At 43.2% G+C, this 18,345-nt stretch overlaps 2 protein-coding genes across 5 annotated transcripts; both read left to right on the top strand.

Moving 5' to 3' along the window:
• The first annotated feature begins 1,286 nt into the window (after positions 1-1,286).
• Positions 1,287-6,341, top strand: LOC108150939. 4 transcript variants are annotated; one of them, XM_017279272.2, is made up of 7 exons: positions 1,287-1,473; positions 1,530-1,950; positions 2,009-2,259; positions 2,313-2,906; positions 2,967-3,810; positions 3,865-4,484; positions 4,543-4,675. In XM_017279272.2, the coding sequence occupies exons 1-7, from the start codon at positions 1,387-1,389 to the stop codon at positions 4,576-4,578; spliced, it is 2,853 nt and encodes a 950-aa protein (XP_017134761.1). In that variant the 5' UTR covers positions 1,287-1,386; the 3' UTR covers positions 4,579-4,675. The 4 variants fall into 4 exon arrangements, with proteins under 4 accessions (XP_017134761.1, XP_017134759.1, XP_017134758.1 ...); XM_017279270.2 differs by having other exon boundaries at positions 1,288-1,473; positions 4,554-6,341; XM_017279269.2 differs by having other exon boundaries at positions 1,288-1,473; positions 3,865-6,341.
• A 4,834-nt stretch (positions 6,342-11,175) lies between these two features.
• LOC108150945 (basic helix-loop-helix neural transcription factor TAP) lies at positions 11,176-13,442 on the top strand. The gene has a single exon (XM_017279279.2). It carries the CDS (start codon positions 11,380-11,382, stop codon positions 12,613-12,615), a length of 1,236 nt encoding a protein of 411 aa, XP_017134768.1. The 5' UTR covers positions 11,176-11,379; the 3' UTR covers positions 12,616-13,442.
• Positions 13,443-18,345: the final 4,903 nt, after the last annotated feature.

Genomic DNA, 18,345 nt, shown 5'->3' on the forward strand with positions numbered 1-18,345 from the left:
ATCATAATTGTTATTCTTGATTTTTATTGAGTAACTATTATTATAATTGTTATTCTGGATTTTTTTTATTCTTGATTTTTATCGTATAACTATTATTATAATTGTTATTCTTGATTTTTATTGAATAACTATTATTATAATTGTTATTCTTGATTTTTATTGAATAACTATTATTATAATTGTTATTTTTGATATTTATCGTATAACTATTATTATAATTGTTATTCTTGATTTTTATTGAATAACTATTATTATAATTGTTATTCTTGATTTTTATCGTATAATTATTATTATAATTGTTATTCTTGATTTTTATTGAATAATTATTATTCTGATTTTTATTGACTAACTATTATTATAACTGTTATTCTTGATTTTTATTGAATAATTATTATTATAACATTATACTTGATTTTTATTGAATAATTATTATTCTGATTGTTTTGAATAACTATTATTATAACTGTTACTCTTGATGTTTATTGAATAATTATTATTCTGATTTTTATTGAATAACTATTATTTTAACTAGTATTCTTGATTTTTATTGAATAATTATTATTAGAATTATTATTTTTGATTTATATTGTATAATTCTTTTTATAATTATTATTTTTAGTTTTTATTGTATAATTATAATTTTTGTTGAATAATGATTATTTCTGATTTTAATTGTTTGTGATTTTTTTTATGTTTATCATCCCAGGCTCCAATTAATGCAAAAACAATTTTGTCCCTGTTTTAAACCTATTTCAACGATATTTTGCAGCTCATCGTCTGTCTACAGAGACCAAGAACTGGTACTGGGATCAGGATTTATTCACAAACACCTAATCAAATGCATAAATAGACCAAAAAAATGCAATCTAAGACAAGTTCTTTACTAATTACGTTTGAAAGCAGGTTGGAAAACAGTATCTTTATATAGTATTCACGAAATGGGGTATACAAATGCCCATACCCTGGTTGACAACAAATGAGTCTTCAAATACCAGCCACATAGCGACTGTTTTTTTTGTTGAACTATTTTGTTTAAACCTTGTTTTAGTCAAAATACAATAAAAGCAAGGACTAAAAACTAATCAATTGTGTAGAAAATAGATTCATTAATCGAATAAAATTATGTGGGCAGGACTGAGGGTTATATATAGCTAGTAATATTTGTCGGAATATCAAAAACGAGAAATATGTAAAATAGAACTTGAATTCGTCAGTATATTTACGGTATATTTTTAAAATGATACAGTATGTTTCGGTATATTTCTGGGGGTCAGACCGTATATTTTATCGATAAATCCGCGGTCACACTGCATACGCCCGGCCCGGCTTCCAAAAAAATGCAAAATCCGTCAAACAAGTGAATTTCCGTGATAAAAATATCTAAAAATGGAAGTAATTTTGCCCCTAAAACTGCTTAATGGTCAGAAGTTTCTTGACTGTGCCTCAAAGCTCGCTTACGATGAGTTTTCAGCTGTAAGTCTGAGCCGACCCACCCACGCCATCGCCTATTGCTTAACCTTTGTTTACAGAAAATGTTCGTGTTCTGCACTGAAAGCAGCGATGTGGACGTGTTTGAGCTGATGGGGAACCAACGATTGATGCAATTGGTCTACGGCTGGGAGGTTTGTCAGCTACCCAATCCTGATGGCCTGAGGGAGGATTCGTTGCGTCATGTCGTTAAAGTGCTGGCGCACCACTCGCTGCAGTTGTGGTTCAGCCAAGAATGGAGTAGCTGTTCGGAGGGACTAAAACGCATGTTACTTTACTACCTGGGCAAGGCAACGTCATCCTTTGCCCAGATCGAGGGGCTCTCCAAAATCGATTGGCCATATATCCTGAGGCTTCAGGGAAAACCTTGGCGCGTGCCCTATCTGCAGCAGCTGTTTGCCAACCTGAGACAGAACAAGCATCACAACATTGAGCATTCCGTGCTGGCTGCCACACATGAAGGTGAGTGGGGCAATGCTCCATGTAGGAGGTTTACTGAGTGTCTTCCATTTTCCTGAAGATATCACGTTCCTGCAGCAGGAGAATCTGAACATCATACTGCTGCGGCTTATACAACTGTTCAATGCGGGAAACTTTGAGGCAGTGAAGCAACTCTCCCTCAAGGTCCTGGCAGCTTGGCTCAAGTCCAATGCCAATTCAAGCTTTGAATCTTTGGAGCATGAGCAGACGGCCATAACATTGGTGGGACACTTATATCTATTGACTATTTTCGTAATGGACGAAAATAGGGGTTATGTGATCGACAACATGGTAAGCAGAGAAATCTTTCGCATTTATGAATTTATCAATGATATCCTTTACAGATGTACAATATACGTTTTTATGCTTTGAGCATGCAAGAAGCTCCAATTGCAGAGAACATCAACTTTACTCCTGCTCGTCTCATCGCACAGGTGTGTGTACGCCTGCGGTTAAGCAAAAGCGGCTTCTTCGAGCAGATTGTGTTCAAGAAGTTTAAGCTGAATCTGGTCACCTCGTTCGCCGTCATGCTGGAGGCCTACACAAGCTATGTACTGGGAAACCAGTTGCTGGAGCTGATGGCCCTAAACGAACACGATTTCCTCACCCACTTGCCACACTTTAAGGTCCTTATGTATCGCTATGTGGAGGAGAGGGAGAATAGCGAGACCTTTCTTCTGAACGAGCTGCAAAAGCTGGAGTCTCAGCGGAATAGCCATGCCAAGCCGTACACCGTGAACTTGAATCTTAACTATCAGCAACAGATCTGCAAGGGCAATCGTGCCAGCAACATTGGCAACTACAAGAACTGCGATGATGATGAGAAGCCCTTGGCAGATGTCGACGAGGAGTTGGATCGGCAAATAGACCCCGTCTTTCAAAATGTACCCAACAACGAGGAGGTCTTGCACTTTGTCTACAAATTGTTGGCACAGCGTGTAAGTCAAATGAGTCGACTAATGTCATCATAGAATGTTCAAATGTCTATTTTTACACAGGAATTCCGAGGCTGGCAGTTTGCCAAGATTGCTCTGTTGTTGAAGATCATTGGCCAGCAGCTGAATGCCATAGAAATTTGGCGCTATCATCCCGGCCTGACAACGGACTTTATGCTTAACTTAGAGCACAAGCTATCAAATAACTACGCGGATCTGGCCAAGGTGTTCAGTGATCATGGCTTCATGGAGGCGGAGTTCTGGCTGACAGCTTTCTATCTCCATCCGACAACAAATAACTATAATGAAGTCAAGCGCTGTTCTCGCATCAAAAAGAAGCGCTTCATTGATGATGAGTGGGCCGGAGCCGGAGCGGTAGCCGGGCCTGGGGGCGGCGGCAGTGTACAAACTCCTTTCAGCATCAAATACGAGTTGCTTAGCTCCACAATTGATGTCGATGAAATCGTTGCCATAACCAATCACAGTGCCCCTGTGGGAGACTACGAGCCCATCTACAAGGCTTTGCAGGCATTGCGCCTGCCGCGTAGCTTTATAAAGGACCTTCTGACGGTGATCTTTCAGCCGCGCAACAAGCGCTATTCGTGGGCCCTTGAGTGGTCCACCTTGCAAGAGCGTTGCAACGCGCTGCTGAAGAGCAAGGATCTGAAGAATAAGTTCGTAGCTCTCAATATGGCCGAGGCTAACGATCGATTGGAGTATCTTAAAATTGACTATGCCAAGTACAAGGACCGCCCGCAACTGGACTATGGCACCATTGAGGAGGGTTACGAGAATGCGGCAAACCTGGCTGGAGCAGAAGCTGAAGTGAGCGCCGATGAGAAAGAAGAGGAGCCGTGTCCTAAGCAGCCCAAGAAGCGGAAACCTCCGCGCAAATTTTGGGATGAAGGTAAGCAAACCCCAATTTGTTGATTCTTATAATTATACATATACCCTTATTTAGTGATCTCCGAAGATGAGGAGGAAGAGGCAGCCTCAGACGAGTCGGAGGCCTATTACACAGGCTCGGGTCGAAGAACACGCATTCGAGCTGCTGCTATCGTTGCCAATGCCATGCTCTCTGACATGGATCGGAGCATGCGAAGTGGTCGCCGATCGCCCCCCACCATCTGCTCTGCTGTCCATTCCGAACCAGAAGAAGAGACTGAGCGCGAGCCTGAGCCTGAACCTATATCTATGGCCGAGTCCGAGCCGCCAAAGTCCCCATCCCCAGAAGTGGCGCCGAATCCGGAGAAGCGGTCATTCGGCGATCTGCTGGATACCCGGACAAAGTTCAGCAATGAAACAAGCGGCTTCAAGGCCTTTGCCGACATCTGGAACTTTAAAAAAGAAGAGCTTCAGGATGTAACCAGCGATACCAGTAGCCTGAGAGAATGCAGCTCAGTTCTAAACAAATTTAGGAGCTTGCAAATTCTAAGAGGGACCGCGCCAGCGACCTGTAAAGACGGGATTGCGGTGCCACGAGGGACGCGCGGGCCATCGGAAACTGACAGCGTGGATTCGGAAACTTCAACAATGGCCATGCACGACTCCACCGAGGAGCCCTGCGAAAATTTGTTTGGTGTAAGTAAAGAGTTAACGCCTCCGCCGGCCACATCGTCTGATTTTAATATGGAGACAGGCGTGTTGCAGCCCGATGAAAAAGAGAAGGAGGTGAGCCAGGAGACGGGAACTGGAGTGCAGGAGGGAGACGGAGCGACGACGACGGCGGCAGATCTCTTACCAGAAACGACTACTCAGGTATATAAAAACAAGCGCTTCAAAACTTCACCAAGCTCCAACACAAGCAGCCACGGAGAAGAATCAACATATCCACCAAATGACGATGACGACCTAACCAAACGCCTTATCCAAGAGTGTCTAACACGCACGGCCGAGGTCCGCTTAAATCTTCTTACTCTCCAGGACTTGAAGCAGATGCGTGAATGCCGAGTTCGGATCAAGCGCACCGACTTTGTATCCTACTTCCAAGAGAGACAGAAACCGCAGAGGAAACGAAGAAAGCCAGGACCAGGCAGTCAAATCCACAGCTATTCCATCACCACAGACAGCAATGCGTCTACGCCAACATTTGAAATACAGAAAACCGGGAAAAAACGAGTTAAAAAATTTGTGCATATTACTTCCGACTCGCCGAGACCGTCCTCGTCCGTGATGATTCCCAAAAAGATCTTCAGACACATAACCTCTGATTCCTCAACGGATCTCGAAGAGGTTCATCCGCCAGCCCCCCTCAATCGCAAACAAAGCGGCCGTAGGGTCCGAGGTAAAATGAGGGTCAAGGAGCTCCAAGTGCGAATCTGCCGGCAAGTACCTTCAGACAGAGTCTCCTGTTTGCCAGATGTGATTGAGTTGTCCTCGGACTCACACTCCTCGTCCTTGTCATTGCCGCGGACCAGCCAAGCAAGAATCCACTTCTCTCACGTCCTGGAACTGGATCCGCTGTACGAAGAGGAAATCGTTCCATTCTGACGGTGCTGAATGGACGAGTAGCACTTTCCCTGCACTGGCCTAAGGCGCCGCTCTACGTGTTCGGAACGAATGCCAGCGAGGGGTTGCACATCGGGAACACCCTGAAAAATTAAATTCGTTTCGCTTGTTAGAATTTCATTGGCCTGGGGCACATTTCGTATGGGCTCTGCCCCGCATTGAGCCTGGATTTGACAAAATTATGTATGTGTTCATCTGTTTGTCCAAATCGCAGGCATTGTGTTTCGGCATCTATTTGCACTGTGACGAAGACGCCTGCAGGCTCGTAAAAAACCTCTCCTTTTCGACCAAAGCAGCCGAAACAGCAACATGCACCATTCTCTCAATAAATAGCGTAATTGATATGCATTGTGGTTTTCTAAAAAAGCGAATTAGCCACACGCGTCGGAGGAGCACTTGAGCTGGTCAGGCATATCAACAACACTAGGGGAAAAGGAGTCTGGGACACGTGGCGGCTCGTGTTAAATTGGGTGGCAATATATTCTCAGTTAGGGATATTTGCTGGAACTACATGCAACTCGGAAAGTTTGTCTTATTCAAATAAGCCGGGGTAGGTGTCTAAACCTATTGAAAGTAGCTATTAACTAGTGGATCGAAAAATCATTATTAGGCTTAATGAAATGTAAATAGTTAGGATTGAGATGATCGCTTCATGTAAAATACAGAGACTTACAAATATTTTCAATCTATTTGGATGGTTGGAAAAATTCAACTCAGAGGATTCTTTGGTTTATTTTGAAGTAAGAAGAATTAAGGAAAAATTATCTGTTAGTTAGCCTACAATGTAGCATACATGGATAGATTTAAGTTTTTTTGTGTTTGCCATATGAATATGATTGTATATGTACGTATTTATTCATTAGTTATTTTAAGAACAATTTTAACATACCAACATTAAAATACTACATTTCAAGTCGGTGGGAAAAAATACTCTCAATGGTTCGCTTTTTCTCCAGAAAGTACTAATATAAACTATTTGGCGGACTGACACTGTAATTTCGTAATTGCATTTCAAAGCTTCATTTTTACTTCACTATTTTCTTTATCCATTTTTATGCCCGATACTCAAAGTGGATGTAGAAGGAAGCGTTTTCGACCCCATAAAGTATATAAATTCTTCATCAGCATCAATATCCGAGTCGATTGAGCCATGTCTTTCTGTCTATATTTATTCTCATTGGGCCAGCAAAGGGATATGTATCTTATTCTATATAACTTGTACAATATGTAGGTACATATATAAGTGTGTTTATATAAACAGATACGGCAAACTTTGTTCTGCCATTCAAATTGTCAATATTAATGCAATGGAGTATGCGTAATTAGTCAATTAGTTCCAAGCGAAAACTCCTCCAAGTACTCGTGATTCCCCTAGTTTGAAACCGGGTTTCCTTCGGCTTTCAAGCCGCTTGTTGGTAAGTCCCTCTCTGCCAATTCCTGCGTTAATTGTTCGAGTTGTAAGACTGAATTTAACCATTGGTCAATCCCACTTCTGTCGCCAGTTGTAACGTTTTCGCTACGCTTAATTTCGGATGGAAAAGGCATGTGTGATTTTATGAATTTTAATGATTCATTGTGATCATTTAATAGGTCGGGTCATCCAGCTCGCCGAGTATGCGCCTGGTTTTTGGCGATTTGAGGTTATTGTAGCGTGATTAGCGAGGCCGCGTTCGTGGTCTACACGATTGATGCCGTCACCGCCCATAAAGTACACTGTGGTACACTTGTTCTTTGATTTGAAATGTTGAATTGAATTGTTGACCATTTGCCGTATTGGGAACTATTTCTGGTGCTCCGAATGAGTACCTTTGGAAGCATGAATTGAATGTACGATGGACTTCAGGAACAGCGTTGAAACTGGATTCATGGCGATGAGCAAGCTCTTCAATGGTTCTGGCAGTGCCTTAATTTCAGGTAGTTCCACTTTTCCTGAAGCGCAACATACCATCTGACTCATGTTTAAATTTAGGCGCTTGCCAATATAGACACAGCACCGATCAGCATTTTCGGATGAGGGGAATATTCAATATTTGGCTCGTAATCGAATGCGAGACGAAGAAACGAAGCGGATGTAAATGCTCGATATTTTTGTTTGCGTTGTCTGTCATTTTCTCTTAGAGTTTCAGCTCATTTGGGTGTGAGCAAGCTGAAATTCTTCCTATTGGCCAAAGCAATGTGTTTTCGCCTCTCCTTTTCGACCCACGCTCAGCAGCCGGAACAGCAACATGCGCCGTCCTCTCAATTAATAGAGTAATTGATATGCATTGTGGTTTTCGAAAAAAGCGAATTAGCCACACGCGTCGGAGGAGCACTTGAGCTGGTCAGGCATATCAACAACACTAGGGGAAAAGGAGTCTGGGACACGTGGCGGCTCGTGTTAAATTGGATGGCAATATATTCTCAGTTAGGGATGTTTTCTGGAACTACATGCAGCTCGGACCGCTTGTCAAATGAGCCTGGTATAGAGTGTAAACCTATTGAAAGTAGCTATTAACTAGTGGATCGAAAAATCATTATTAGGCTTAAAGAAATATAAATAGTTAGGATTGAGATTATCGATTCATGTAAAAAACAGCGACTTACAATTAATTACAATCTATTTGGTAGTAGAAATTATATTTTTCTTGTTTCAACTGTATCCAATTTATGTGGGTAAACTTTGAAATTCAATTACAAAAAAACCGTGACCGACCGCCAAATCGTTTTGAAAAGTACTTTCTTAATGAATTTCTCGTATCTTTGATATTGTGGATGCCACAGATCTTCGTCCTTTGTGGGGGCGGAAGGGAGTGGGGCGAACTTTAAAAAACATTTGGAACAGTGACATATTACAGAAGTCTGAATACAAAATGTCGTTGCTCTAGCTTTTATAGTCTTTGAGCACTAGGCGCTCATAGGGACGGACAGACGGACGGACGGACAGACAGACATGGCTCAATCGACTCGGCTATTGATGCTGATCAAGAATATATATGGGGTGTTATTTATTGGGTTGGAAACGCTTCCTTCTGGACGTTACACACATCCTTTTTCACCACAAATCTAATATACCCCTATACTAATTTTGAGTATCGGGTATAAAATAGAAACCAGCAATCCTGAGGAGTGAAGAAAAACTGGAAGCTGTTGAACTCACATTCAGTAACTGGCCATCCACGAAGCAACACAGCTCTAGCGGCAATTAAAAGTCATTCACCTACGACCCAACATGCAAGCAGAGTAGGTTTGGAGACCGTAAATTATGTTCCCGAGATACTTATAACTTTTTGAAGGTCGTCTTGTTAATTTTCTCCTTTAGTTGTGCAAGAGTGTAAGTGTAAGTCAGGGTACGACCGTGGGGATTAGTCACTTGGATATCAGCTTTGTCTTCGAACGAAAAAATGTTGAATTTTTGGTGAAATATTGTTTGGTAATATATAACTTACCATCACTTTCGCGACTTGGAACTTGCAAATTAGCTACTCCACCGTGTAGTAGGAGGGGCAACTATCGCAGGCTGCAAATGTACCGCCCAAATGTTTATCTCTGTACAGCTCAATCGCATGACGATAGAACTTCTGTGGAAGTTTCTGCTTCTGTACGCCCCAGCCTTCCCCGGCCTGATATCGCTTATTCTGGACTGTGTCCGCCATTCTCCCTGCTCCTGATCCTGCTTCTGACAGCCCGAGGCGGTGGGACCTCCATATGAACGGCATTGCGTATGGGCAGCACCCCAGTGACTTGTATTGTATTTTTTTGAGGAACGTGTCCCCCGTCCGCAGAAAAGAGCCAGCAGCTATAGATTCGTGAGTGGGAGAGTTTAGGGTAAATGTTCAATACAAGGACCTGTGCAAGAAAAATCTAAAAAAATAAATACCCTCAATATACCGCGATTCATCAAGAAAGTACATTTATAAACTATTACACGGTCGGGCACGGTTATTTTGTAATTTAATTTTAAAGTTTCATTTTAAACCATATCAAATGGAAACAATCAAGTATCAATAGGTACATCTCAAAGTGAAACAACGTACAGCAAGGTACGGAACTATCTTTAACTTAACTTTTGGTTGATGATATTGTGGGGGCTTAACGGCTTCCCGACTTCTTACTTCCCGGCTATTGGTTTTCGGCTTAAGTTCTGATCGGAATAAATTTTTTTTTTTTCATTATTCCTATTTGTGCTAACAATTTATTTTTCACTATATTTCACTCACTAGTTTCTTTACCCATTTTCATTTTTTAATATTAGGGATTTAGATATATTTTCGACGAACTATTTCCAATGAATGAAAATTTTTATTAGATTTATTCCCGACAAAATGTTTCGAATGACTGAAATATTTATTTCCTTGTGGCTGATACTAAACATTTTACTCTAAATAGGTTTGAGCTATAAAACGGTGCAGAGTGATCAATTCTGGTAGTCTGTTAGTAAATGATTAACTTGCATCTAGGCTATTAAAGAGTATTCTTGATCTTAACACCAAATTGACACGAAATTTTAGTCAACTTAAGTATTAGCCATCCAACGAAACTTTTGATACAAATCAGGACAGAAGCCGTGGAGGCATATACATATGTAGCTCAATTAGCACCCTTGACACTCTAGAGTCTTCTTCACTTATGCCAGCAATTTGCGATAATTTGCGCATATCATAACAGATCCGCACGTGGCACCCGTCCCCGTCGGCCACTTGGAATCTCTGAAATCGCTGCCCGCAGACGCCTCCACTTAGATGCCTTTTACCACATAGATATCTATGGCACACTCTGCCACTTGAGCAGCCGGTAAGACCCGGCACGTGGCCAGGCCTTTGCTTCGGCCGAGGTAAGAGTACGAGTGAGAGTGGGAGTTCACATGTTGCGTTTTCGGAAGTGTCGGAGTTGTCCTGGCCACGTGGCTCTAATTCGTTTAGCGACAGGCGTAAGCCCTAAGTGATTACTGCGGTTTACCCGACAAAAGCGAAAGAGTTGCGGGTAATTGAAACATTTTGAATGGCAATCGCATTAAGCGCACTCAAGTTCAATGTTATGATAGTATAAAATGCAATTGTTTCTTAAATGCGAAATTTATATACTCTACAAAGTTAAAGAAATGCCATCAGAAGAGTAAATCTGCAGCAGATTCCGGATGAAAGTTGAACAGTTCACAGGGAGCTATAACTTTATTAATAATCCGGGAAAATTAGCTAAAGTGAGTGTCTTTTTGAATGTCTCTTAAATCTTAAAGAAATGTGTTATTCTGTGAGAAAAATCGGAATAAAAACCAATTTGAAAGACTTATTTCTTTACGAAATATTTAGCTTGATTTAAGTCTCCTTTCCATGATTTGTAAGTCAGAACACCCCTTTTACTAGAGAGTATGCAGCCACCAGCAAATAATGCTTTGAACTTTGATGATGCCGTTGGCGTCACCACTGATCCTCGCCAGCTCTGACATCCTTCCTATTGGCTTAGACCGCAGCGCTAGCCAGCAAAGCGTAAAAAATGCTCGTATTTTAACTGGCAGCGATACCAGCTATAACGAATCTCGTCTGAGAGTGTGTCCGTATACGGACACGTACATCGTACATCTATGCCAGTGTATGTGTGCGAGCGGGCAAAAGCAACCCCCTGGCGACAATCACGGCGCGCATATCTTTTGGGATTTATGTGTGCCATGGCGCCGCCACGACCGACGACAATGCGCCGAGGGTTGTTGCCGCCGCCTAGACCCAAATCAGCGGGCTTACCGCTTCCAACGCGGGCATTAATGGCTGGCCCCGGTGCATAAAACCGGTGCGCACTCCTTGCCAGCTTTTAGTTGGTGCGGGCACGCGAGACACTGAGAAACACCCAGCGACACTGTCCTCTCTGAAAGTGAAAAACGGAAATCATAAATCGGAATTGGGAGGCGTGAAATGCGCGTAGCGACTGTTGGATAGAGCATAAACACAGATACAGATCAAGGATATAGTTTATACAGAACGGAAATCGAGAACAGATCATGGCTGCTTGTTATAATGCCTACAGTGCTCCCTCTCAATCCTTCGAGTTCGACGAGGACGATGACGATGCATCTTTCGACAGCGGCTACGAAAAGAGCTTCGAGACGGAGGCCCAGGTCAGCTCCCGGAGGCGTCTGGATTTCGATGAGACGTACAACAGTGCAGCGGCCGGGCCGGCGGCGCCTTTGGCCTATGCCGGCACCTGGGACACAGCCCCGATCAACTCACCGCCGGCAGGATTTGTGGGCCTGCTGGACACGAGCAGCAACCACAGCACGCGCAGCGGCCGCACCCTAGTGGAGCACCTGAACAGCCGTGCCACTGGCGGAGGCTTCGAGCCGCAACTGACCAGCACACCAATGAAGTCGCCGGAAGATCCGGATGCACCGCGGCCCAAGCGCAAATATGCCGTCGGCAAGAACCGCGTCACCCGTTCGCGCAGCCCCACACAGGTGGTGCGCATCAAGAAGTTCCGTCGAATGAAGGCCAACGACCGGGAGCGCAACCGGATGCACAGCCTTAACGATGCGCTGGAGAAGCTGCGGGTGACGCTGCCCTCTCTGCCCGAGGAGACAAAGCTCACGAAGATCGAGATACTTCGGTTCGCCCACAACTACATATTTGCTCTGGAGCAGGTGCTGGAGAGCGGGAACACCGTCAACCTGGACCTAGAGAAGCTGCAGAACTTCACATTGAGCGGAGAGCGCATTACGAAGGAGCTTTTCGACGCCCTCTTCGTGAACCCGCAGCCATTCCCCATGTTTGGTTGCGGTCGGATGTTTCCTTACGGCCAGACGCAGCAGCCTCCTCTGTCACAGCATTCTGAAGCACATTCAGATCCTCTTCCCCATCCTCATCCCCATCAGCCGCAGATGGTTCCCTTTCAGCCGGGAATTGATTACCCTTCAGCAGCGCCTCATCCTCATCCCCAACATCCAACTGGCTTCGACTTCGGCAGCAGCATGCGGTATTATCAGCATCATCCACAGGAGCCGAACCCGCAGCAGACGCCACCCGCTGGCCAGTTCTCGCAGGAGAAATATGATCTGTTCCGAGGAAGCTTCGAGGCAGCTGCCAATCTGCCGTCTTCAGCCACGGAACCAGCAATGCACCAGCAGAGCAGCTTCTACACGCAGACGCCGCCCTGGAAGGAGTACCCAGAGGAGCAGCCCAATCACCATCCACAGCTCCATCCATATCCACACAGCTATAAGCAATTTGCCCCCCAGGTATAGCACAGTCCTGGGGGTATATTTTGCGTTTAAAAGCGTTCAGAGCGTGATAGATTGAGACAAAGATTGTGAAGATTTGCAGGAAACTGATCCATGGAAATACGCAATAGATGATCTCGTGACTGACTTTGGGTAAACAAAAGCCAAAAAGTTACTGGCGAGAATCCTCTAAGTATTTGCCTGTATCACTTTCCGAGAAGCTCCAACAATCAGTTGATATTTGTATTAGGTGAACCACTAAACTGAATGCAAGGATATGGCTTTATTCGATTTGGAATCTTCCAAGACCCACTACAACTTTAGCTGATGCTTGGACTCAATTTAGACTAATTTAGAGGCGGATCCGCAACAGAAGAATCAATGTTCATATAAGAAACACTCTCCATAGTTAAGCTCATTCAACAAACCATTCCATTACAAACTTCGAATCTTTATTGGTTTCTTTGTTGTAGATCTCAGGGGAATATTTTAGCAAAGAATGCTTCAAAGGACAAGCATTCCTTTCCTCAAAATATTCCATATCCTATTAACTATTTAGTACAAGTCGGTTGTCCATAGAACGAATATGTACCTTTGCCATCGTAGACATAAGCGTAATCTAAGGTACCACCACAATCACCAAAAATTTACCATGTATTAGGTATCACCAGGAAACTGTACAATCGATAGACTATATAGATTACACCAGATGCTGTATCAGTTATTGCAATGCAAAGAAAGCGAGCTAGTCAGGACTAAAAATTTATCGTGATAAGATTGAATTTCGATGTAAAGCCATAAAGAACTATTTACTATTTTTTTTTTCTAATAAAGTTGATGATCAAAACGAACCAGAAAATTTCAATCCAGATCGCAATCAGGATCTAAGAACTCCAGGAAAAGTCAAAAATAGTAGCCAAATCAAACAACCCCGAGAACGGGAGAGGCAGAGAGTCTCTATATGTGTGCGGATTTGAGATTCCAAACAAAAGACTTAAATTCAAATAAATATTGTATATTGCAGTGCACATAAAATGAATGGTTTTCTGTGTGTGTGCATTGCAGCTTGTTTTTACGAGTATTGTAGGGGGCATTTTTGCGCCCTTACGATTCGACATGGGGTGAGTTCAAGTAGAAACTCGACTGAGGTCGAACAATGGAAGATTGCCCCGTCACCTGCCACAGAATTACAAAACGAATGTACCAACAGCAGCAGCAGTAACAGCAGCAGCAGAGTCATAGGCAGGGGTAGAGTCAGGACCGGCAGTCCTGAAACATGAGCCTGTAGTGGACCTGCATGAATGCCACTCAAATTATTTAGTTGAATGAACCGGCAAGAGTCGAGATACAGGAGAGGAGAACGGGAACTGACTGGCATTTTCCGTTACGAGGCAAGGGTGAACAGGATCCCAAAGATTCCGAAATGGTGGAGAGGAATTCGGTTTCTCAAACTTGTGATTATTTTAACTACTAAGCCGGATCGGACTCGGCGTTTGTCATTTGTGCAGCTTTGTTGGAGGTGTCCGGATTTATCTTTACAATAATCATTATTATGGCTCGACATGGGCTCCGTTCCTCTGTTCCTCTGTTCCGTGCCAGAGCTCGTAACAAAGGCGCAAATACGCAGCGGGTGAGCCAGCTAAGCTGCATTCAATTTCCAGAACTGTCACCGAAGGGATGCGGCTGGGACTGAGGCTGAGTCTACATCTGGGTACGGGCGGGCATCATTAGCGATACGGGGTAGCTATATCTAGATAGCTATCGGCGGATCAATGACGGCATCTTCCCCTGTTCTATGCTAATGCACTGCCGGAGCTGCAAAAACAATTTGGCGATGGCCATAAGGCGATAAGCAAACCAAAATGGAAACAAATTGCCATGGACATGCTAAAAGGAGCAAACACAATAGAATCTTCGAATGCGTCAAGTGCTGGTCCACAGGGTGCGGTTCATGTGCGGTTCCATGGAAGTGCACAAAAGATACATAGATGATGGATAATTTACCCGAGGGCTCGATCTTCAGATATCTAAAAGTAATGCAAAATGGTGCTGAGTTCTATTATACTTTTGAATCATGTTTCTCCATTAAAATGATAGAAGTAGTAGATGCGCAAAGAAAATTAAATTTAATATACTTTCTGCATAAAAAACTGTATGTAGAAAAAGGTTCACCAACTGTACAAAAAGAATCTGGTTTAATTTATAGGTTTAACCTTTCTGCTCGCTTTGTCAGGCATGAAATAGGCACAGACCATATATCACGACTTTGCAGAGCAGGACAGGACCTTCTGCAATTTGTCTATTCCCATTTCGCAGATCGAATTTTATTTGGCGAATTGATTGTTTTACGCCTTTTTAGCAAGAAGTTGACACAGATTCTGGATAACCCCTTTGCCTTCGCCTTTGCCTTTTGCACGTGCAAAACTCTGCCTCCAACAACCCTCTCCATATCGTAACCCTTTTTAGCTCTGATCAAACATCAGCATGGAAGATTCGCTCTGGTGCTAGAGCTACACGTTCATTTTTTGGCGGCAAGTTGCTCGACCTTTTTACCCATTCATTGCCCTGCTCGAATTGGTTTATCTGTGAAATCTGTGACGTTCGCCTTTCGGGGTGTATTCGTTACTGTTCCCGAAACACGGTCCTGCGATGATGTCTGTCTGCCCTACCTTTGTCGCTTTTGAGTTGTGTGCTCATCTAACCGAAAAACATTGGATAAACAAACAGCCGTTCGAGTATTTTGTTACACTGAGTAACCCGTACCCGTACCCATACCCATACCCACACCCATATCCGTACCCTGCACTGGACCTATTTATTTCTCAATAAGTTCGGAGAACCAGCCCGCCCAAGGAAGCCAATCTGTCGCATTTGTGTGCATGTTTGGCCCGGCGAGGATAAGCGGGATGGGATGCTCGGTCCTTGGAAACTGAAACTGTAAAATGTTATGCAAGTTCTGATTTTAATCCGATCAGAGCGGTTTTAGTCAAATTTAAGCAGATTTATGTCACATTGTTGAGCCGAAAAGTGGTACACGAGAGAAGGAACACACAAAACAAGAAAATGCTAACACATGTAAATCAAGAATCAAGATAACTATATCGCCCATGTTCCTTTATTAAGCAAATCGAATCGAGATCATGTTCGACAATTGCAACAAATTTGATTTAAGTTGCGGGAAAGGAGGAATAGCTGGGATAGAAATAATTTTAATAGATTCTTGGATATGTAGCAATAATTGTTGTTCTATCTTGAAGATAGAAAATTATCAACTGTAAAATATTATATAAATTTTTAATATTTGTATATTTCTTCGAAAACAATATTCATCGTATGTTGAGCTATTATGTTTTTAAGCTACATTTTTCTGTTTATTAATATTAGGTTGTACGCCAAAGCCCAAGCTCAGTTTATTGGGGAAAGAAATGGCCATGCAATCGTATGATGATTTAGAGAGATTTTCTGAATCAGTTTGAATTATTTTCAACCCCAGAGCAGAATCATTTTTTATTCCAGTCACAGAATGAACACAAAATATATGTACATATTCCATTTCCAAATGAATAAACTGTTAGACAAACAATACATTAAACTTTACAACTTCACACCCGCTGCTGTTGTACGAAGTGCATTAGCATGGGATGGAAGTCCTATCCAGCCCCAGTGCAGGGTGGATTCCCTCTTACCGACGGATAACTAGAGGAAGCCCGAACTGGTAGATGGTAGCTGTAGCTGTACCACAAACGATGAGTTGATTGTTATGCAAATGAGCAGGACCAGGACGAAATGCGAGTGCTCAACACCGCGCTCAGAGGCTGAACTGTTCCCGTAGTGGCTGCAGTTCATCAAGTGGTCATAAATTTCTACATAGTTGGGCAGAGACAGAGAGAGAGAGAACTCTATAAGGACGCGCGGAGCTATCTAATTACTATGCAGCGCCATGTGCATAATGAATCTGACATTTCTAATTTATGGTTGATATTTGTTAAGGTTTTTTTCTCTGCTTTGCCGTGAATAAATTGAATCCAAAGGTTGGCCCTAAAATGTCGACACAACAACGGTTTCATGCCTAGTTATTGTTGAGTATAAACAACGGACACGGACTACGGATAATTGAAAGGTGGTTCGGATAATACCTATGCACATAAAATTCTTTGGCTCCATGGCTGGCGTATGATCTTAAGCTGCCACATCTGTATGGTGCTCTGTGGAGTAAATCCTTTGGTTAGTCCCATTGATCAGCGAATTATACCAAGCTGTCGCTTCTGGATAATTCTACTTCCGGCTTAGGCCGGAAACTCGCGCGAAAATCCCGCAATAATTCTATCATTGTGAGGGCTGACATAAAAAGAAGAAAAGTTGCGAAAAAATTAATGAAAATCCTGACAAAAAAATGTTGCAAAAAATTACCCCAAAAATATGTATGTATACACGGGCAGCCGAACAAGTAGTTAACTGCAATTACGCAGACCCTGCCAGGGTGAGTCCTAAGTCCCTTTTTATGGCCCCGGCACCTCGCCAAGCGACCGTTATGATTTCCTTTCATTTTCACTTTTAGTTTTTTGATATGCACGCAAGTCTTTTGACTATTTGTTGCACGTCCAGGCGCAGGACGGACGGAAAGGGAAATGGCCGGGGGCCTCAGTCATTAATTGTTCGCTTTGTTTGCCAGTCAGCCAGTTAGACATCTGGCCAGCTGCCTGACAGCTCGACAAACACGGACACTAACTGTCAGGGAATTGAATTGAATCTGGGGTAAAAAGTTGATTTGTGCCTCGTGCCACAGCACAGGACACCTGCAGGGCATAGAGGTATCTGAATCTCTGGGTAGTAGATGGAATATGGGGTCTATAAAGAACGCAAGCTGCCAACACTTGCGGATCTCCCACACTCTTAAGCTCTTTGGCGCCGTAACTATCCATCCATCCGATGGAATTAATTGGCGATTACCGAAACGTGGGGGCCTCATGAGTTGGCGCTGTCAATGTTTACTGGGGTTCGCACTGTCACTCGGCTCTGAAGTGTGATTTATGAGGATGGCATCGCCATCGCCGTCATCAATCACTGTTCAAGTGGAAGGTGATTTGGCAAAAACAACAATGTGAGCTGCAATGCAGGTTATGCTAATTGTAAAATTTTGCTTTAAATTGAGGAACACGCAGTCTCCTTTGCGCTGTGAGGGCTAGCAACAGCAACCCCCCAAAGGTTTGACCCGACTCGAAAAACACTTGATTCGCTGTCTTGTGCTGTTGATGTTGTTTCGCTTTAAAAAGTTATAAAAATAAGTCGATGGATGTGTGGCAGGAACTACCAGCAGCAACCCCCGGAGCCAGCCCAACGGAACAGTACAGTTCATCTTGCACCCTTTGATTTAGTCAGGAATAGGAACAGAAACAGGAACTAGAACCAAGGGCTGGGCCAGCATCATCCCCTGTTCGTTTGCTCTCTCTCGTTGCCAGGGGCTAATGAGCGCCGCACATTAGTTTTAACAATATATATTATTTATGGGTTTTTCCTCGTCCGTCCTCCCTCCATCTGCGGCTCCCTGGCCTTCCCTTCCCTTCCCTTTGGCTAGAATGTTTGCTTTGGACGTTACATTTACACTTGCCTGCATAGTGACGCACTTCCTGAATGGATTTGAAATGAGAATTTGCAATTACTATAAGCAGGGCAACTTTAATTGGAATCTGGACAGAGCGTGTCGTTAGCAACTCGAGCAACGATCTGATGGTTCTTGAAAATGTTAAAAAAAGG

Source organism: Drosophila miranda, chromosome XR, assembly GCF_003369915.1.
Source record: "Drosophila miranda strain MSH22 chromosome XR, D.miranda_PacBio2.1, whole genome shotgun sequence".
NCBI lineage: Eukaryota > Metazoa > Arthropoda > Insecta > Diptera > Drosophilidae > Drosophila > Drosophila miranda.